The 23,397-nt window shown below is 35.1% G+C and overlaps 1 protein-coding gene across 1 annotated transcript; it reads right to left on the bottom strand.

Annotated features, from left to right (window-relative positions):
• Positions 1–2,868: 2,868 nt before the first annotated feature.
• rmnd5b (required for meiotic nuclear division 5 homolog B) lies at positions 2,869–22,637 on the bottom strand. The gene is made up of 10 exons (XM_056472462.1): positions 22,573–22,637; positions 17,111–17,284; positions 12,408–12,550; positions 10,226–10,363; positions 10,031–10,131; positions 9,783–9,949; positions 9,172–9,337; positions 6,605–6,707; positions 4,829–4,983; positions 2,869–4,374 (listed from the first exon to the last, which is right to left on the bottom strand). The coding sequence occupies exons 2-10, from the start codon at positions 17,247–17,249 to the stop codon at positions 4,311–4,313; spliced, it is 1,176 nt and encodes a 391-aa protein (XP_056328437.1). The 5' UTR covers positions 17,250–17,284; positions 22,573–22,637; the 3' UTR covers positions 2,869–4,310.
• Positions 22,638–23,397: the final 760 nt, after the last annotated feature.

Below are 23,397 nucleotides of genomic sequence, written 5' to 3'. Positions count from 1 at the left end.
TTTACAATAAATGAATATATGTACAGGATGCTATTAATAGCAGAAGTGTGCAGATAAACATAATTACAAATGTCCATGTGCAGTGGGTATGTACAGTTCAAGTATAAGTATAGGGTTATAGTCCTCATTTTATAGTCAAGCTCCTTTTAAGCAGGGTCAGAGGTCAGGTAACATTGCAATCATAGGTGGAAACTCAATGGACGAACAAGACAAGATACTCAATAACTGTAACGCAAATAATACATACATATGAAGAGTTCAGATGCGAAAACCTCTAAGTGCTGTCTGAAATTTCCATCGAAAAGGAACATTTTTCTCAGCCTCCTTTGTTTATGTTGAGGCATTTCAATTTAAAGACCAGGAAAAGGACTTAGTCTTTGCCATAAAAGTGAAATTACTGAACACATTAATATACAGTTGAAGTCAGAATTATTAGCCCCCGTTTATTTTTTTCCCAATTTCTGTTTAACGGAGAGAATATTTCTTCAACACATTTCTAATCATAATAGTTTTAATAACTCTAATAATGGATTTATTTTATCTTTGCCATGATGACAGTAAATAATATTAGACTAGATATTTTTCAAGACACTTCTATACAGCTTAAAGTGACATTTAAAGGCTTAACTAGGTTAATTAGGTTAACTAGGCAGGTTAGGGTAATTAGGCAAGTTATGGTATAGCGATGGTTTGTTCTGTAGACTATTGAAAAAAATGTAGCTTAAAGGGGCTAATAATATTGACCTTAAAATGGTTTTTAAAAAATTAAAAGCTGCTTTTATTCTAGCTGAAATAAAACAAATAAGACTTTCTCCAGAAGAAAAAATATTATCAGACATACTGTGAAAATTTCCTTTCTCTGTTAAACATCATTTGGGAAATATTAAAAAAAAAAAAAAAAATCAAAATCAAAAGGGGGGCTAATAATTCTGACTTCAACTGTATATATACAGGCCCATAGCCAGCCTGTTGAAATGGGTGGATCTTTTTGCACTTGTTTGCCTCATTTTCTATTTAGTTATAAGATTTAAATACTGAATTTAGGTGATTTAGGCATTTTTTTTACTTGAATTAGATCGTCTGATGGTCCTCAAAAGCAAAAATATTTCCTAAACATTTAGAATAAAGAAATATGACAAATATTTTTTAAATACAAATTTCATAAATATAATTAGAAAAAAAAACTTTGAATTAAAAACTGTAGCCTATTGTAATTTATTAGGCAAATAACAAGCTGGCCAGCACATTCAACTTTGCTCAGTCAGAATTTGGCCATTTGAATAACAAAAAAAAAAATTTAATATAATAAGAATAAGAATACATTTTAATAATAATAATAATTCATATTAATAATAAAACATTCATAATAATAATAAAAATAACATTAATACTATTACTACTACTACTACTAATAATAATATTAATAATAATAATAATGAAAAAATAATAATAATAAGTTAATAATATTAATAATAATAAAGAATAGTAATAATAATAATAATAATAATAATAATAATAATAATAATAATAATTATTATTATTATTATTATTATTATTATTATTATTATTATTATTTAGAGCATCACAATTTTTCTAGCCTCTCTTTTAAAATAGTACATTTGAAAATTCCTGGATAACATTATACAGCCAAAATATTCGTCAAACTGATTTTAATATGGGCTTCTTTTAGTGCTTTACACTTTTTTTATTGGTCATGTTTTCTTTCAAGAATAAGATCTAAGATTTAGAATAAAAAGTTACCTGTCAAGTGTTCTCTCTATTTAAAAACAATAGAGTAGCGAAAGACGATTTTGCTTATGTCAGATGTTTTCTTGCACAGCTGGATGTTGGACTCTTGAAAAATAGCTGTTTGCATTGGCCAAAACTGATTAACTAAAGTCACACCAGAATTCTGCTCGGTTTAAAAGCCTTTTTGGATGGGTTATTTTTACTATTTATATAGTAAAGGTATATCGTCAAAATGGGACAAATAAGATTATAAATGGGACAAATTCTGGACCTAGAAGAAGGCTTCCCCCTTGTGTGAGTAAAGGGTCAAAATCTTATTTCAACCATTTTGCTGTCCACTGTTTACAGTATTGTTATTAAAAGAATTAATAGTTCATGCAAAAATCTACATTTTAAGATGAAATCGTATTTTTTTATTTAAGAGACTTTGAACATGGCGTGGTTGTCGGTGCCAGACTGGCTGGTCTGAGTATTTCAGAAACTGCTGATCTACTGGGATTTTCACGCACAACCATCTCTAGGGTTTACAGAGAATGGTCTGAAAAAGAGAAAATATCAAGTGAGCGGCAGTTCTGTGGGCGCAAATGCCTTGATGATGTCAGAGGTCAGAGGAGAATGGCCAGACTGGTTCCAGATGATAGAAAGGCAACAGTAACTCAAATAACCACTCGATACAACCGAGGTCTGCAGAAGAGCATCTCTGAACACACAACACATCCAACCTTGAGGCGGATGGGCTACAGCAGCAGAAGACCACACCGGGTGCCACTCCTGTCAGCAGAGAACAGGAAACTGAGGCTACAATTCACACAGGCTCACCAAAACTGGACAATAGAAGATTGGAGAAACGTTGCCTGGTCTGATGAGTCTCCATTTCTGCTGCCACATTCTGATGGTCGGGTCAGAATTTGGCATCAGCAACATGAAAGCATGGATCCATCCTCCCTTGTATCAACAGTTCAGGCTGGTGGTGGGGGTGTAATGGTGTGGGGATATTTTCTTGGCACACTTTGGGCCCATTAGTACCAATTGAGCATCGTGTCAACACCACAGTTCAAATAAAATGCATTAATTTCTAAATAAACAGCTCCCAAAAGCAGAAAGCACGCTCAAAAGAAATTGAGTATAAATCTTTTATTATTTAGATGCAAGTATAATAAACATACTGTACTGTCAGAAGATAAATATTTACAATATTTAGCCTTGCAGTTGTTAGTAGAGAAAGCAGAGTCATTACTCAAACCACTGAATGAAAACTAAAAGAAAACACTTTGCCTAATCTCAGATCATAACACACGTTACTCTGCCTCAATCTCACAAACGTCAGGGAGGTAATAAATGATTGTCTACTTGAACAAACAGACAACACTTATTATCAGTGGCCACACAAGAGGAAAGACTTCACCCTTACCGAAATAAAAGAAAAACGATATCGGACATCATTTGCTGTGCTGGTTCATCCACCTCAGAGAAAGTAAAGTTAGTTTTTTGATCTCCAATAAGCCACTGGGTTTCAGGTCTGTCAGAAAAGCTCAATCACCGCAAAATAAAGAGCAATTTACAAACCACACGCTCTGCTCCTGCATGCACACCTCCAGAAACACAATCCCTATGGTGAAACGCATTAATCAGCAGTTACATTAAAGCCAATGAGGAATATCCTGAGGGATCAAATATTACTCCAGCGTCACCTGTACACATATAAACAGAGTGAACTTTACATTCAGGGATTATTATTATTATGGGAAACGCTCATCTCCACGAGGAACATTAAAACACACTCAGTCTACCGTCAACTGTACAATAATGGACAAATATTCTGCTGGCAAAAAAACTCAATCCACAACCCGTTTCGATTATACAAGCCTGAAAGCCGAGTCAGATCAGAGTGTGTGTGTATGTGTGTGTTTATTAAATACGCTACATATGCAATTACACTAATGGAGAAACGTTATAGTCACAAATCACTGCTGTTTATTAATTCAACTCTTAAAAACACACACAGAGCAAAGGCTTCCGCACGCAAACCCGCACTTATATCATCTCATGAATATTCCAAGCCTTTATTATGCTGAAAGGAGACGTGATTGGTGTAGAATAACCTGCGCAGTCTTTATTATCGGATGTCACGTTTAATATACATACTGAAAAGGCAAGTTTAAATCAAAGGATCTCTGTGTGTGATCTTAAAAAGAGGAAATTGTGGATGTGATCTGGCAACCCGCACAGATGCATCACACCCGGTTGCTTGAAAATAAAAAAATTAGGAGGCGTTCGAGAATGGGAACTTAAAATGTTCTGCAATTAAAACGAATGGAAGCGAAATGCACACATACGTACTGGCGAAAAGAAGAATGACGTGCCGAGGTCTTTTTTTTTTTTCCCTCTGCTTCTACAGGAACGCTGCCGTGGCCACCCGCCTCTGGAAACTAAAGCTTTGGAGAGGAAGGTGGCGGCGTTTTCAGGGGTTAAATCCGCCACTGGAGGCTCATCGTTGCCTGTGAAGGAGAATCATCTGAACTGCCTTCAACGTTTCATCCAGAAGAGAGAAGAGAGAGACATCAGAAGTAGATCTGTTTGGCATCTGAGGGATTCTGCTCCATTGGACAATACGGGCATTTAAGCCTGAGAAGAGAGAAAGAGAGAGTACAGTCAGGAATATTTTAGATTCACATGTCATGTCTTATATTTGTTATTTAAAGGGGACCTATTATGTAAAAATCACTTTTATAAGGGGGTTAAACACAGTTGTATGGCAGCAGAGTGAAAATATAACCAGCCTCTAATGGTAAACATTAATTTATTGTATGTTTTATAATCAGACTTGATAAAAACTGCAGCAGATTGCTTCACCATGTCTACATGCATTGAGTTGCTGCCATGTGATTGGCTGATTACAAATTTGCGTAAACAAGCAGTTGGACAGGTGTACCTAATAAAGTGGCCAGTGAGTGTACAGTGTCTTACAGACAACATGATCATCGAGCGTCATTTCTGGGTCGGTTTGCCAGCACAGATTAAACTTTAAATGCAATGTGGATATTAAGTACTCTTCAGGTGTGTGTATCTGATGCCTTACTTTCCAGCATTGGTGAGTTTGTTCAGAGCGTCTCTGGATATGACGTGTCCACAGATGAGCTTCATGGGAGGATTGCTCTCTGATGTTTGCTGCCTCAGGATAGGACAGGCGAACACTGAGTGATACCAGCACTTCTTCCCCAGGTCTATTTCAATCTGAATACACGCAAACAGATAAAGCACAGATATTCATGCGTAATTAAAATTAGCAGACAAAAAAATATATCTTACCAGTTGTAATCAATCTAAACTGCTTTGTGTTTCAGTGTTTTAATAACTGAGAGCAGTATAATGCAATTTATTACACGGGCGGTCTGGAATACTCAATTCTGATTGGTCAGTGGTGACATTACTAGGTATGTTATTCCCAGATAACAACCGCTAAATAACGCAGGCTTATTCGAGAACTGAGAATCACCGCAGTGAATACATTCACATTTATATACTTACATCCACATTCATATGTGTCTGCCTGTGTGTCACGATGCGTTTCTTGACTGTTAAATTAGTTTTTACTCTCCATTTTACATATTTTGTCCTCATATTACACAAGCAAAAAATAAATAAATAAATCCACCCACATCACAAGTCATCTCTCAAAAGACTTTTCACAAAGACCTGGTTAAACTGCAGAGTATTACAAAAAGAATATTAAAACATTACATAAACATAATGCATTAGTTCATATGGTCTTTGTAGAATAATAAAAGGTTGCCAGATTTTGTCAAATTGCTCAAGTTTTCCTTTCAAACTGTACCTAATTCGCTCCAAATCGCTTGTGACTAAATAATGTGCAGGTTAGTGTATACTCCATTCAACTAGTATAGTTTCTGTCAGCTTTGTGTTTTTGACTGTTTGGCGCCATCTTGTGTCTGAATAACATGCTGGTTAGTGTATACTCCATCAGCTGTTCTCCTTTCTGTTAGGTTCACATTTTAATAAATAATTAATAAACTACTATGGCTCAGAACAATGTTTTGTGGGAAGTAGCCTTGTAATAAGAGGGCTAAAATACTTCCAGGATGGTTGTTTTCAAAGAAAGAACCTTCAACTTTATACAACAGTGCTCCACTTCATATCGGGCTGCTCGTAAACCAGTCAGGCTTCATTCTGTGATAACAGCCTCCTGGATCAACTTTATTCCCTAACATTCATTCATTCATTTTCTTTTCGGCTTAGTCCCTTTATTAATCCGGGGTCACCACAGCGAAATGAACCGCCAACTTATCCAGCATATGTTTTACGCAGCGGATGCCCTTCCAGCCGCAACCCATCTCTGGGAAACATCCATACACACTCACTCACACTCATACACTACGGACAATTTAGCTTAATCAATTCACCTGTACCGCATGTCTTTGGACTGTGGGAGGAAACCGAAGCACCCGGAGGAAACCCAAGCGAACGCAGGGAGAACATTCAAAATCCACACAGAAACGCCAACTGACCCAGCCGAGGCTCGAACCAGCAACTTTCTTGCTATGAGGCGACATCACTACCAACTGCATCACTGCATCACCATTCCCTAACATACCATTCTAAATTTTAGTAGTATGTAATCTACAAATACATTTTAAAGTCTGTTCTTTGGGATATCTCAGCAGGTCTTCATTTTGAAACACTGATATAACTAAAACCAAACGCTGTTCCAAATAACTAGTGCATTCCTAATACTAATGTAAAGCTACTCTGTGGCAAGTAAAAGTTTTCAACAAAACCTTTTAGACGTCCCTCAGAGCACTGAATAAAAGCATTAAAGTGAAAGAGAGAGACTTACTGGCAGCTCATCCTTATGCGTCCAAACCCCACTGCACTGTCTCTGTTCAATGACCTGCTTGATGTTCATGAGCACAGGAAGTGCCATACAGCCGGACGCAAAACTGATGGAGACCAATAAATAAATAAATAAAAATCAGGATTTAGTAATAAAATATATATAAAAAAAAAACATTTGGGGTTTAACAGACAATACAAATTAAATGCAATAGTGCCTAAAACAGAGCACTTTAAATTGTAATTATTACAACAAGCTGAAAAATTGCACTGAATTATAGACACACATTTTCAATAAAAGCAACAACAACAACAAAAAAAAGATCACCCATGAAGATTACAAACAATTATACAAAACACAGAACTGGAGTAATGATTGTGAAAATTCAGCTTAAGTATATATATTTAAAAAATAAATAAATAGTGAATAAATAAACTCATACATAAAAAAAGTTATAATAAATAAATAAATACAAATAAAATAAATAAACAAATAAAAAACAACAATACATACAATTAATATAAATAAATAAATATAAACTATAAATAAATATAAATAAAAAATACAAACAATAAATAAATATTAATAAAATAAATAAACAAAAACACAAACAACAATAAATACAAATAAAATAAATAAACAAATAAAAAACAACAATACATACAATACAAATAAATAAATAAATATAAACTATGAATAAATAAAAAATATGAACAATAAATAAATATTAATAAAATAAATAAACAAAAACACAAATAACAATAAATACAAATAAAATAAATAAACAAATAAAAATACAAACAATAAATAAATATTAATAAAATAAATAAACAAAAACACAAATAACAATACAAATAAAATAAATAAACAAATAAAAATACATACAATAAATAAATGTTAATAAAATAAACAAAAACACAAGTAACAATAAATACAAATAAAATAAATAAACAAATAAAAAAAACAACAATACATACAATTAATATAAATAAATAAATATAAACTATAAATAAATAAAAAATACAAACAATAAATAAATATTAATAAAATAAACAAAAACACAAATAACAATAAATACAAATAAAATAAATAAACAAATAAAAATACAAACAATAAATAAATGTTAATAAAATAAACAAAAATACAAATAACAATAAATACAAATAAAATAAATAAACAAATAAAAATACACATAATAAATTAATATTAATAAAAAAAAATAAACAAAAATACAAATAACAATAAATACAAATAAAATAAATAAACAAATAAAAATACACATAATAAATTAATATTAATAAAAAAAAATAAACAAAAATACAAATAACAATAAATAAATGTAAAATTAAAAACAAAATCGATGGACGGATGAGTTATTTTAAATTGTTAAACAATCACTGTTTACTGTTTATTTGATCAACTAAACGCAGCATATAAGACTTGCAAAAACATTATAAAGTCTTACCAATCTCACATTTCAGAAGGAATTGAGCAGACAAGCACTGAATAAGTGAAAAATTTAGCATTTAAATTTTGAAAGTGTGTCTTGAGAGCTCTGCATTCAGCTCCATCTAAAACTTTCATAAACAATTGCAGTCATAAATAAATCAATTTTAAATCACTGGTTTTAAATGGCTGACATATTAGGGTTGGGCGATGTCGACCAATTTGGCATCGTACGATGTCTAATGTAAAACATCGCGATGGACAATGGCATCGTCGTCATAGGTGTCGGTGAATTAATTATTCATGAATAATTAATGAATTCATAAAGAATTAATAATTTGTAGCCTACCATTTCAACTACCTGTCGCGCATGGTCTTTGTTTTACCCATAACCAAATCATAAATAAAGTAACACACTAATTACTACCCGTCAATCACTTTTCCCGCAGGACTCTGGCATGAATAGGCAGAGTGATCTGTGTCGTTATAATGGCTTCCACAAACTTGGTTGGTAAAAAAAGCTGCACAACCAACAGGAACCAACCAACAATATCTGAGGTCTCACTAAAATTACTAAGTACAAGCGTGAAAGCGAAAGATTGAAGCAGTGTACTGACCCTGTGACACGTCACCTGATAGATTCAAAAGAGCGAAGAGTCGTTACATAGAGACAAGATCAATTAAATATCATGCTTAACAACTATAGTGAGACGCCATCAAGCGGTACATCCTTCATAAACTGTCCGAACTGCTTAAAGCATCCGCTAAGCTGGAGCTTGAGCTTAGACGAGCACATGACAGTATGCGTCTATGTGTGTGGTCACATGATGTGCGTTTTCAGCAAGTGGTGCTCGTATAGTGTGGACGAAGGGCTGTTCAGAAATGCTAGCTAAAACGCTAGTGTGGATGCCAGTGCGTTTTCGTTCTAAAATGCCACTTTAAAACTAAGACGTAGTGTAAACGGGACTTAAGTGTGTATTTTTTGTGAGCGAGTTTGCGAAAGGGGGCGTGGCGGAGGATCGAGACGTCTATCGACCCAACCCTATGGTATATGTTACAAATCTCGCAGAATCCGGAGAGATTTTAGTACTCGTAAGATCAGATGTAGCAGTCGTTTTTCTGACCTGACACTGAGTGGAGACTCCACAGAGAGGCCGAGCAGAGCACAAGCGTCCCGTGTGAAGATGTTACAGATCTCAGCCCACTGGTCTGTCTCCAGAAGACTGCGGTACGGAGAGTTCTCAATCCCATGGCGGAGGTACACTAGACTGCCCATTAAGATCTGAATATCTGAAGAGGAAATAAACAAAAGGTCACATGTCAGGAAATCTCTGAAAGCGCATTAATCCATCAAAAATATTAAAGTGCCCGTATTGTGCTAGTTTAAATGTTCTTGAATCGAATTTGGAGTCTCCTAAACTAATTAACTGTATCTGAATCTCACTTGTAAACAATAATACAAACACTAACAATGACATGTGTTCACTTTGTGTATTAGATTTTAAGTTAGCAGCAGAAAATAGCCCCTTCACCCAAACTAGGACTGGACAATATGACCTAAAATCAAAACTAAAATCCTGATTAATTGAACACTTGACCTCAATTTTGATTGCTGAATGATTTCTTTATTTTCAATATATTTATTTACTGTCATAGATTTAAGACATTAAGACTTCAGGACCCCGCAGACACCCTGTCGTAGTTAAAGCAGTATTTCCTGAATTGTTTGGCTCACCTCTCTGATGCTGTGATGCGAAGGGTTGGAAATGTCGAGCGTACTGTAACGCCTCCTGCTGTTTGCCGATGCCCCCGTTGAGCAGGCTGATGAAATACAGTCTGTGCAGCTTAAACTCAAGGGTGCTGTTCAGATCCAGCAGCCGCTGACGGTTTGTCACTGCCCATCTAACATAATCACACAAGTGAATGAGACCCAATGTTAGACCCAATGTTAGACCCAACAGAGCAGAAGGATAGGACACATACTCTAAAGCTGGTCTGAGATCTTGTGTTCTTAAAGCCTCTAAAATGCGGTTGAGCTCTAGAAAGGGTTGTTTCATGCTCATGTCGATTACTACACCAGACTCCTGAGAACACAGACCACAAGTCAACATGAATACATTATCTAAAAAAAAGCACTTTCACTTTTGCAGTATTTTTTGGGAAGAGATAAATCTGTACCTGGCAGAGGTCTTCTGCAACACTCAGCATGCCCTGTCGATACAGGTGTTCAACGATAGTTTCACTGAGGTATTTCTGCCTCTCTGGAGAGTCCCACACATTCTCAGCAACTACTGCACTCACCTCCGCATCAAAATTCTGCAGCAGGGAACATGACACATTTAACAAAGAGTTTCAATGTTTTAAAACTATGTTTGAATGCCATCTCAGCAGCATTGGCTATAAACATTGGTAATATATTCAATGCAAAACTCACAAATTAATAAACATTATTTTAGTGATGTTGGTGGCAGTTTTTGCTCCATTGACGTCCATTTTAATGACATTTTTTGATTGCAAAGCCATGACAGCATATAATCATGCTTTCTTGATTACTGCTGGTTTTCCCTGTTGACATGAAATGCGTAAATTTTACTGTTGATCATCAGTTGGCAGCATTAACCCTCTGGATAGGCCTGTGCAAAAGAGTTTCTAGCTTTTATATGGAGTAAAACAGCAGATTATAGTGTGTGTGCAGGAATATAATACTGTGTTTACTCTGTTCTGAGAGCTGAGCTGCTTTTTTTTGATTTTCTCAGACATACCAAGATAAGTGCGCAAAGGTGTCACTCACTCAATACTCCATATAGAAGGCAGAAAGTGTTTTTGCACTGCAACTGATGATCAACGGTTAAAATAAAACCTTTTACCTCTTCCCATCAGGTAAAACCAGCAGCAATCAAGAATGCATGATTATATGCTGTCATGGCTTTGCAATCAAAAAAAAAATGTCATTAAAATGTAAGTTAATGGGGCAAAAACAGCCACCAAAAGCAGTTCATCACTATGGATTTTTTTTTCTACAAGGCCGATCGGCCATTTAATAAAAAAATAATAAAATAAAATAAATAAATGCATTTTATATATAAAAATATAATTTTTAAATCTAACCTTTAATTTAAATTTTGACACCAACAGACATCATCACCAAATATAAATCAAAGAGGTATGACTTTCTCATACATAACCTCACTTCAGTTTAAAAAATCTATTGAATTAAATCCATCTATTGAATTAATCTATTAAAAAAAAAACATTGGCTAGAATTCTGCATTATAGGTCTAAATTATAGAGAGAAATAACAGATGAACCGAGACTGCAGTCAGATCAATGTTGATCTTTCTTAAGAGATGTCAGTGCAGAAATGAACAAAACAATAGGCCTAATACAACAAAACTAATACAACCAATAAAATATGAAAAATATCAGAGGATAATTTCTGTAAATTTTAACAGATAAATGGCACTCTGTAATATTTCAGCATGCTTTCATATCTATATTCGACATGAAATGCACATTTGCCAGTAGAAACGATGACATCCCGTCCTACTCATATTTCTCTCTTCATATAGCGGTATATATGGCTATTACACATGCATAACACACAGTGAGTGGTTCGTTAGTTCGTTTTTGTTTACTACAATCGAGCCGCTCCAGAGGTAGTTTCAATCGAGCCGAGACCACCTCATTTTGGCGATCTCTGACACATTCATTTGTCGTGGATCTAAGCGTAATCGTGGGATTCACATATGCCAAACGATCCGCGCTAGCTGGCCAAACAAGACAGGTTCTGAAACTAATGTCTAGTTGTGAAAGCATCCTGTTTAAACACAATTGACCTCCGGGTGCTTCGGTTTCCCTCAGCCCAAAGACATGCGGTACAGGTGAATTGGGTAGGCTAAATTGTCCGTAGTGTATGAGTGTGTGTGGATGTTTCCCAGAGATGGGTTAAGGCAGAAACGGCATCCGCTGCGTTAAATCATGCTGGATAAGTTGGGGGTTCATTCCGCTGTAGCAACCCCGGATTAATAAAGGGACTAAGCCAAAAAGAAAATGAATGAATGAATGACAAAGCAGCACTGGCCCGATTGGTCCAGTAACAATCCTGTGTACTGTCTCGAGTGTCTCGCACACTGGCCCTGAGCCAGCAGGCAGTCCTTAATGTCGAGCACTGAAAAGGGAAGTCAATTTGCCCAGTGTATAGTTCAATTTTTGAACATTTTCTACACATTTTCCCAAAATATGTGTCAAAATAAGAAACACGGAGAAAGTTGTGGCCAAATTAAGACTCAAAATCACCCCAGAGTGAATGAAAACATCCCCAACATAATACAAGGGTTAACAGCAGAACTGAAGCTCTTACTCTGTCGATGGCTTTGCCCACTTTGGACACGCTGCCGTGGATGTCCTTGTGTCTTGAGGCGAGCATCTGCACGGTTTCCTTGATCTCCTTACAGCACTGGGCCATAGTTTGATGCAGCACTGACAGATCTGCATCCTGAACACCTGAAGCACATTCAAACACAACATCACCATCATCATCATCATATATTTCCATTTTAATGGCTATTTTCATGGCAAAACACTTCATTAATACATATACTATTAAAACAACATACAAAAGAATACATAAATTAGTTAAGATTTTTAACATTTTGATGATAGGTGGCAAGGTGGCTCAGTTGTTAGCACTGTCGCCTCACAGTAAGAAGGTCACTGGTTCGAGTCTCAGCTGGGCATGGGTTTCCTCCGGCTGCTTCCTTCCTCTGGTTTCCCTCACAGTCCAAACACATGCGGTACAGATGAACTGAAAAACTAAACAAGTTTTCATCCGTAACCTTCGCAAGTTACAAAAAAAATTTGACCTCACGCTGCTGTTTGGCGATTGCATGTGTGTGTCCGTCGATACGTTTACCGTACAGCCAGACTCAGTTCCGGATTTGTTTACGCATGTAAATGTGCAAAGTATCACAACCAATGTCTCAAAATTCCACTGATTTCCTGAAATAAACTTTGCATTTGGAGATGAGGCTGACATGGTGGCTCAGTGGTTAGCAAGACAAGAAGGTCACCGGTTCGAGTCCTGGCTGGGCCTCTTATCATTTCTGTGTGGTGTCACAAGCAATGTATCAAAATTCCACTGATTTCCTGAAATAAACTTTGCATTTGGAGATAAGGCTGACACGGTGGCTCAGTGGTTAGCAAGACAAGAAGGTCACCGGTTCGAGTCCCGGCTGGGCCACTTATCATTTCTGTGTGGTGTGTGTGGAAACCGGGTGCTCTGGTTTCCCCCACAGTCCAAACACATGCGCTATAGGGGAATTGATTAAACTAAATTGGCCGTAGTGTGCGAGTGTGAATAAGTGTGTATGGATGCTTTTCCAGTACTGGGTTGTATAATAACAATACTACAAAGAATGCTACAGAAATAAAGGTGAATTAAATAAGTTGGCGCTGTGGCGACCCTTGATGAACAAAATGACTAAGCCGAAGGAAAATTAATGAATGAATTTGGGGATAACCCAGCGGAGCTCTTTGACAAGGAGCTGAACTCTCCTTCCTCTCTATGCAGTATTGGATGAACACAATATGTAGTCTATTCCTCTTTCTTTTTCTACTTTGAAAAAGAGAACAATGCATCACTGCTTGAATTGACTCTGAAATGGATTAATTAATATGCATCGAACTCAGTGTGCGAGGTTTGTGTACGTGACAAACGTTTCAGATATGAATATGAAAAAAACATACGAAAATTTTAGACTTCAGAGCGCAAAAGACCAAAGTCCAATGTGACATCTGCTAAAAAAAAAATCACTAGAACAAATCTAGTCTTAAAATGCATTTAAAATGAGTTGGAAATGTCAGGTTGTATTTTAAAAACAACAACTCAAGCTCAATCTAAACGGACATATGCTACTGTGACTCATCTCGGAAACTTTATGTAAGCATCAGCAAACCTACAGTGTGGGCTCGAGGTTATACTGTTAAACACAGCTGTTTGCATGTTCTGCAGGCTATTATTTATGCAGGCATCTGAAGTACACCTATTGTTCTTGACTTAATGTCACTGAATTTGCTTTTTTCAAAGCTGAAAAAGCACTTGCTTGACTTCCTCCTCCTCCTCCTCTGCTGCTTTTTAGACTTGTTTTATATTCTGCCATTGATATATGAATCACTCTCTCTCCTTCTCTTTTAGCGGTTTGTATTGAAGCTAAAAAAAAAGCCTGCATCACAGTATGATAGCATCATTTTGCACTTTTGAGTATTAATGCGCTGCTGTTAAGTACTGATAAGAAATTATATTGTAAAAATGAACTAGAGCGCTGTATTGAGGAAAAAAATAATCAAATTTAGTCTTGATGTGCGATGAATGAATCTGTATTTTAAGGATTTTCTCTTCAAAAACAAGATGTTTTGAAGAAATCTGAAAACCTGTAACCATTAACTTTCATAGAAGGAAAAACAAATACTATTAAAGTCAATGGTTACAGGTTTCCAGCTTTCTTTAAAATAGCTTCTCTTGTGCACTGTAAAAAACGTTGGGTTCCACACAATTGATTTCTGTTGGGACAACATTAAGAAATTAAGTTAACTAGTTTCTTATTTTTTACAAATTTAAGTGAATTGAACATAAAACAATTAAGTTGTTTCAGCTCATTTTATATAAGCCGTTTAAACAAACAGCAAACATCATTCTTAGAATATCTTTAACAGAAGAAAGACACTCAAACAGGTCTGAAACAAGTAAAACAGGGCGTCAAACTCAGTTCCTGGAGGGCTGCATCCATGCACAGTTTAGTTCCAACCCTGCTCCATAACACGACAGCTGCGGTCACACTACAGTTTGAGCATGCAAAATTCTGTAGTACGGCGCTGCGAAAAGGGGCGGGATTAAACAAGATTATTAGACATTTAAAAAAGTGAGCGATTGATCCATATTTTACATTTCTGCATGGAGAGTTCATGTTTTGATCCTCGATTGGTTTCACGCAGTCAAGCGATTTTGCAGGTCAGAGTTCACCAAGCTTGAACTTTCCAATGCAGTGAACTGCGAAACATGTCGCACGAGATTGCGTTTCCGGTCTGACGCATTAACGTGCGTATGAATGGAAGTCTATAGAGAGAAAAATCTAGTGTGACCGCAGCTTTCCCTGTAGGTTTTAAACAAGCCTGAAGGACTGTTTAATTAATCTGATCAGGTGTGTTTAATTAGGGTTAAAGCTAAACCATGCAGGGCTGTGGCTCTCCAGGAACTGAGTTTGACACCTGTGAAGTAAAAGGTGAGTAAACAATGACAGAATTTTCATTTTCGGGTGAACTATCCCTTGATAAAGAAAATGTAATCTTGAAATCAAAATCATTAATTAAATCGTGAGTTCAGGGAATCATTATTCATCTTTAAAGGGATAGCTCAGCCAAAAATGACCTCCCTCCTCCGTTCATTCATTAAATTGATTTAAGCGGTTTATATGCAAGCGTTATTGCAATTTATATGGGCTGAATTTAAACAAACAAATGAAGTTGAACACTACTAATTTAATTTGTATGTTTAAATTCAGCCTATATGAATTGTTTGCAAACACCTTAAAAAAGTGTAGTAAATCCAATGGAGCGTTTTTTTCAGTGTGTGGTTTAAACCTTTAAAAGTTTCTTTCTTCTGTTGGGCACAAAAGGAATATTTTGAAGATGAGCTGCAGCCAATGAAAGAGCATATCAGCTTGAGCTGAATGGCCATGTGCTCAGGAGATCAACAGAAACGCCTGTGATTGGCCAGAATGGGCATCGATGCACTTGCTTCATTCTGCGTTAAAACGGACACGAGAGTAGGCTAAATTAGCAGGAGAACTAGAATTCTGTAACTATTAGAATTACCATACTGCTCATTCTGACCGGAGCTATTTCGCTGCACAGTTTTGAAAGATATATCTGAAGTAAATTTATGTTTTTGCTATCAGAAAGTTTAAGTTAGCAGGAAGTTGCTAGGCAAAAAAAAATGCGTGCATATTTAAAGTCACAGCGAAAAGTAGCGGACATGAATGCAGTCATTTTGACCAAGGTGGTAATTAAAGGTAGAAATGCTCAGTTCTTTACTGTTTTGTAATTTAAAAAATAACAATGTTAGAAAGAAATACACAGATATTTAGGAAACGTCAGGGTGTTATAGATATGTTAGTTTTATTTCAAAGGGTTATTAAATTACAAAAATTAAAAACTCTCTGTGTATCAATCCACTCAAACCTTGGAGAGGAGCGATTAATCTGCTGATGCATCAGCTGACTGACGATGTTTTTAAATGCTGTCAGTGATGTCATCAGCACACAAGCAGTGTCCAGCTTTTTCTGACGACTCCTCCCTCAACATTTCATTGGCTGTGGTTTGGCAGCTGGACTGAGCTGTTGGGGAACTAGTTGTTGTCAGATCTTGTAGTGTGTCACCCCCCTCTTGTGGATTATTTACATAGTGTTGCGTAGTGTGAACGCCACAGTGATTAAAAGGCACAAAATCAAGTCATGTAGTGTGAACAGCACAGGGATCTGCCGATGTTTAAAGTCATGTAGTGTGAACTAGGCATTGGAAAATCCCATGGTGCTGATTGTTGGGGCAAGGTCAGATGAGTCTGGGCATTTAAAACCTTTGAGATTGACATCACTTGGTCTTACCAGACGATGATTGAGAACAATGCATGACGCTGTCAGATCTCAGCTTTCCAAAAGGGGCAGTGCATGCTATAAACTCTGCAGGGTGCCCAAACTTTTGCAGACGCCGTTTTTTTTGAAAGTGTAAATGATGGAAATTTGTAAATGATCAAAAACATTTTTTACATATTAAAAGAATGTCTAATCTGTAATTTGATACCTTTCGGAGATTTTTCCATCTTTCCTTTGCTTCTTTATGCACATTTATACAAGTTTTTACCTGTGGTGCCCAAACGTTCGATCCTCACTGTGTGTGTGTATATGTATAATATATATATATTATGAGCTCACAAACGTTATCTTTGATTACTGACAGAATCATTTAATTGTGGGTGAAATATTCCTGTATTCTGATCTACCAATTCCTCACCGTAAGCGAGCAGTCGACTCCTCAGCTCACAGACGTTATTTAAGAGTTCGTCTAGCCGTTCCTCTGACTGATGTCCATATGTGACGAACCGGTGCAACACCTTCTCCAGTTCTCTCTCCACACACGCACACTGCTCCATCGGCACAGCTTACAAACACACACACACGCGCCGTCCTGCAACACAACACAAACATCAACACAATTATGAGCGATTCCATGCAAATATAAACCTTCCCATGAAGAAAATGAGGCTGACCCAATTAGTGAAATCCTTAATGACTGTAAAAATACTCTACATATATGGAGCCAGATCAGTCTCAAAAATAATACATTTGCATTCATAAAATTCATAAACGCACAGCACAAATCAGAAATCCACAACTCCAAATCGTAAAGTCAAAACACAATTCAAAAGTAAAAATATTTCTGGTGTCTTGAACATTTCAAGCATTAAAATACTGAATTCAGCATTGAATAATTCTCACACATATGCATCTTACAAAAATACATTTCAAATGTTTACACCATTATGTATAGTGCTCAGAATATGAGTACACCCCCACAAATCTCTCATTTAAATTAGTATTTTCTATAGGATGCTTTACAATATTATATTTGAGCATATACATTAAATTAGTCAGTACTAGGGGTGGGCGGTACACCGGTGTTATAGTCATCACCGGTGTGACATTGCGCCTCGACATGGATTTTCTAATACCGTCAATACCGTAATAAATCAATTATGCGCCTTGAACGGCTGCATTTACATCAATAATAGCTCATTCTAAATAATAAGGCATTCAATTTTCTTCAAACGTTCAGTTGTGGTCTGAATACATGTCCTTATACTACAGGGCTCGAAATTGCAACCATTTTGGTCGCATGAGCGCCCGAAATTTAATCTATGCGCCCTCATAATATATTTTAACGGCTGAAGAGTGAAAAGTGCACAGGTTTGCAAACCTCACCTAAAGTTATAATAATAATAATAATAATGGCGCAGATGACAGCGATCATAACATGAGGTAAATGTTGATCCGCCAGCTGAGATCAATCGAGTGTTTTTGGTGAAGGTGCCCGAATCTCGATGCGTTGCATTCACCGCGTGTTCAGCGCAAATGTCCCCTAAATATAAAGTCTAATACTGTACACATCATCGCCAAAGAAACTCACCTTTACTAAGTTTACACTGAAACTACGGCTCATAACAGAGCGGAATTGGTGGTGGTCATCGCGAGAATCCTGCTCTGTCTGCTCATAAATTGGTGCGGCTGACTCGCCTGCTTTATTCCACCAACACAGAGAAATGAAGATCAGCTCATAACGAGACTGAGCATTTACAATGACCCAAACCAAAACTTTTAAAGAGTGATAGAAGTGAGACTTTCTTTTGTCCGTTCTTTCTTGAGATGTATATTATTTTGCTATTGAAAGTAATACCATGATATTATACCGTCACCGTTCAAAAGATGAAAAATACAGTGATATTAATTTTAGGTCATATCGCCCACCCCTAGTCAGTACAGAAGCCAAATATGGAGCTAATCTAACAAAATAGCTTACAATAATAGTTCAAATGTATGCTACATATGCATATACAAAAAATATATACAATTTTGTTGAAATGTTGTAGTTTGTAATTTCATTTAGCAATGTTTAGCTAGAATTAGATTGTATTATCTTTGCATTTCTGAATATGTTTGGTGACTAAAATATTATTTTAATAAATATATCCGTTTAATAAATCTGTTTTGTTCAAATGCACCAATATATATTACCAATAATATTCCTTTTCAAACTGGGGTGTACTCATATATGCTGAGCACTGTATATATGAAGTTCTTGGATTACTTTCCTCATGCATTTATGAATTATGTTACGTGTATTTATGAACCACTGAATGTGCATTGGAAAATGCTCACACGAGCATGGAGTCCTTTGAATTGGTGTGCGATACTTTTGAGACCTTCCTGGCAGGACACATCTTTTATTGGAGGATATTCTGTTTAGCCAACTGCTGTGAGTTTTTAATCCACCAATCAAAACACTCCTTACTGCAGTGTTTCCCCAACCCTGTTCCTGGAGGCACACCAACAGTACCTATTTTGGATGTCTCCCTTTTCTGACCCATTAACTTCAGGTGTTGGAGTCTCTTCTGATGTTATGATGAGTTGATTCAGGTGTGTTTGATTAGGGAGAGGTTGAAAATGTGTACTGTTGGTGTGCCTTCAGGAACAGGGTTGGGAAACACTGCCTTACTGAACAAACTCAAGAAGCTCCACCATTTAATTATCAGTATTTTATATAAAATAAATTGTTTTAGCAGTATTATAAGACATTAGTCATTAAAATAACGTCATTGTAAGGTGTTTTGAGCAATTTTATCTTAACAGACTGGCACAAATATTCAGATTCATCATACTTAGGTATTTTAGCATGTCATCTGTTTTATTTTGCTAACCAGCTCTCATAATCCGTGGTAAAACTAATGGTAAAACATGACATTATTAACATAATATAACATAGTTATTATACAGTTCATATAATATAATAAAACATAACATAATGTAACTTAACAGCATGTAACAGATTCTTATAAAACATAATAAAATTTTAAATATAATATATAAATTGTACTGCTGCTAATTAATCTATTAATATTAATTACGCGTTAGATCTCAGCACAAACTTCATGATTGCAACAGATCAAATTTTGACTAGTAAAAGTGTAATTAAGTGTGATTTTTTTGCTCAGTCATGACATAAGTGGCTAGACGTCTGACAGATTTGCTAAATTAATTTATGTAATTAAATTGTAATGCTGCTTATTAAGTTATTAATAGCAATTAGTTACTAAATGTCAGCACAAAATGAGCGCAACAGACCTAGTATGATGAAATTTAAAAGTAAATATGATAAATTAATCAAATATTTTGACTAGTAAAAGTGATTAAAAGTGTGATTTTTTTGCTCAGTCATGACACAAGTGACTAGACGTCTGACAGATTTACTAAATTAATTCATAGATAATAAATGACTGAATGAGGACTGATTAAATCAAGCTAATTACATTAAAGGGAAGACAAGTGTGCAGCAAGTCTGACAAGACACCAGAGTTAAATAAAAACCAAACCAACAATAATAACAACAACAAAACAGTGCTTAAATTAAACTTCCAATACATGTTGTTTTTCTTATCGGACATTACTCCATGAATTAATCTTGATAGGTCTGATGTTAAAGATACACTATAGAGACTCTGATGCTTTATGCACCACTAGCTTTATTCAAAAGTCAATTTAACTCAAATCTATTGTGTATTTTTCTTATTTTCACAGCATTTGAGAAAATCTAATGTGTTTTTATAATTATGTCACAATTTAAGTAAAATACAAAACATAAAATAAATAAATTTTTAATACAACAAAATAAGGAAAATAACAAAATCCCTTATTTTTACAGCATTTAAGCACTTTTTTTAAACTGTTACAATTAATTTAAGTAACTTTAACTTTCTGTTAAATTTAATAACCATATTAAACTAAAAATTAAATAGTAATGCTGCTAATTAATCTATTAATAGCGATCGTGTTAAATGTCAGCACAAACTTCATTATCACAATAGATTGGAAGTAAATATGATAAATTAATTAACATTTTGACTACTAATAATGTGATTAAAAGTGTGATGTTTTTTGCTCAGTCATGACACAAGTGACTAGACGTCTGACAGATTTACTAAATTAATTTATAGATAATAAATGACTGAATGAGGACTGATTAAATCAAGCTAATTACATTCCAGCTAAAACAAGTGTGCAGCAAGTCTGACAAGACACCAGCGTTAAATAAATAAAACATCAACAACCAAAAAAGTATTCTTCCAATATATTAGACATCCAATATCATTTGTTTTCTTATAGGCCATTACTCCATGAATTGAGCTCTTTAGGCCTGATGCTAAAAATAAACACTTTAGAGACTCCAATGCTTTGAACACCCCTAGCTTTTTTAAACTAAATTTTACTCAAATCTATCTCTATTTTTCTCATTTTCACAGCATTTAAGACAATCAAATGTGTTTTTTAGAATTATGTTACAATTTAAGTATAAAATAAATACATTTAATACAACAAAACAGGGTTAAACAAAGTAACTTTGACTTTCTGCTAAATTTGATAACCATATTAAACCAAAGATTTTATAGTAATGCTGCTAATTAATCTATTAATAGCAAATGCTTATTAAATCTCAGCACAAACTTCATGATCTCAACACATGTAGCATGATGGAATTGGAAAGTAAATATGATAAATTAATCAACATTTTGACTACTAAAAATGTGATTAAAAGTGTGATTTTTTTGCTCAGTCATGACACAAGTGACTAGACGTCTGACAGATTTACTAAATTAATTCATAGATATTAAATGACTGAATGAGCACTGATTAAATCAAGCTAATTACATTCCAGGGAAGACAAGTGTGCAGCAAGTCTGACAAGACACCAGCGTTAAATAAATACCAAACCACCAATAATAACAACAACAAAACAGTGCTTAAATTAAACTTCCAATACATGTTGTTTTTCTTATCGGACATTACTCCATGAATTAATCTTGATAGGTCTGATGTTAAAGATACACTATAGAGACTCTGATGCTTTATGCACCACCAGCTTTATTCAAAAGTCAATTTTACTCAAATCTATTGTGTATTTTTCTTATTTTCACAGCATTTAAGAAAATCTAATGTGTTTTTATAATTATGTTACAATTTATTTATGTATTTAAGTAAAATATAAAATAAATATACATTTTATTACAACATACAATTAATTAAATATGTTGTTTTCCTAAAATAACTAGATGTCTTATAGGCCATTACTCCAAAACTTGAGCTTTATAGGCCGGATGTGCAAAAAATAAACACACAATAGAGACTCCAATGCTTTGTGCACCACTAGCTTTATTACTTAAAGCTTTATTTTACACAAATAAATCAAATTTAACTACAAAATAACTAACCCTGCTCGAGAAATTAAAGTTAATTTCTCAGTTTAGAAATATAAACAAATATCCAAAAGCCTCTGTCAGGGTCAAGAGCTGTAAAGCCCAAACATTGCAGAATGATGAGCTAGAAACAGCCAACAACTACTATCATCGCTTTGTTTAACTTCTCGAATGAGGCACCGCAGTGAGGTTTGTGTAAAGCACAAGAAAATTATAAATATGATTGAAACTGTGCGCTGGAATGACAAACTATGTGATCAAAACAATCAGTTAGCATGCTAGCATAACCGGGACAAAATCTAGCCAGCAGTGCGAGTGCAATGCTCGCAAATTCAACACGTACACTGACATTTGCGACTGTTTTGAAGGAGGATTCGTCTATTAGTGATCTCGATTTAATTTTATTATGTTAAACCAAACGTGTAAATGGAATAAAACAGAATGTTCTTGCCTGTTTGACACCAGTTCACCAGCAGACGTCCCTGAAGCGCTGCAGTGAGCTGTTCTTCTGGGCTCGGACGCACTGCTGCCTGCTGCGGCTTGGAGGTGCAGCCGCTTTTACGTCAATGGTAAAACGAACAAAGCACATTGCCCTGATAATGTTGTTGAAGACAAATAAAGAACTATTTATTTATTTAGTAATAAAAGTTTAAGAAATGTGTTTCAGTCAAGAAAAATTTCTTTGGAATTCTCTAATAGACAAAATTAATTGGAAAAAGCTTGGCTCTTACCTTACAAATGTTGTGCTCCCAACACAGATAAAGAACTACATTTAAACGTGTTACTCAATATCTACCCCTCAAATGAGAGTGTATCTAAATTTGGCAATCCTAATTCAAATAGTGTCTTCTGTAACTCAAAATCGTTTTGTCAAATGCCCACGTTAAAGTGTTTTGGTCTGATTTATCCATCTTTTTTACATCAAAATGTAAGTTTAACATTGATTTTTCCATGTGTGATATAATTTCTTACTTTTCTCATGACAATCATAACATAGAATTTATAGGCAATTTATTTATTTTATTGGGTAAAAATTATACTCACAAATGTTCTTCATCATTACCTGTTAACCTCTTAAGGCCCAAGGTGTTTATTTACATGCATTTTTTATTTCTCTTTGCTATTTGGGCATATTAGAACATAATTAGAATAAAAATCTAAGAATCATCTTTTGATATGATGTACTTTATGTCTATATATGTGGACTCGTGGGCCGACTTTACATAAAACTTTTTCCTGAATGTTTTTAATGCATATTTAACAGAATCTTTTTTTG

Source organism: Danio aesculapii, chromosome 14 (assembly GCF_903798145.1).
Source record: "Danio aesculapii chromosome 14, fDanAes4.1, whole genome shotgun sequence".
NCBI classification, from domain to species: domain Eukaryota; kingdom Metazoa; phylum Chordata; class Actinopteri; order Cypriniformes; family Danionidae; genus Danio; species Danio aesculapii.
Note: the sequence above shows the minus strand (reverse complement) of the source record. Positions and strands in the feature narration are given on the sequence as shown.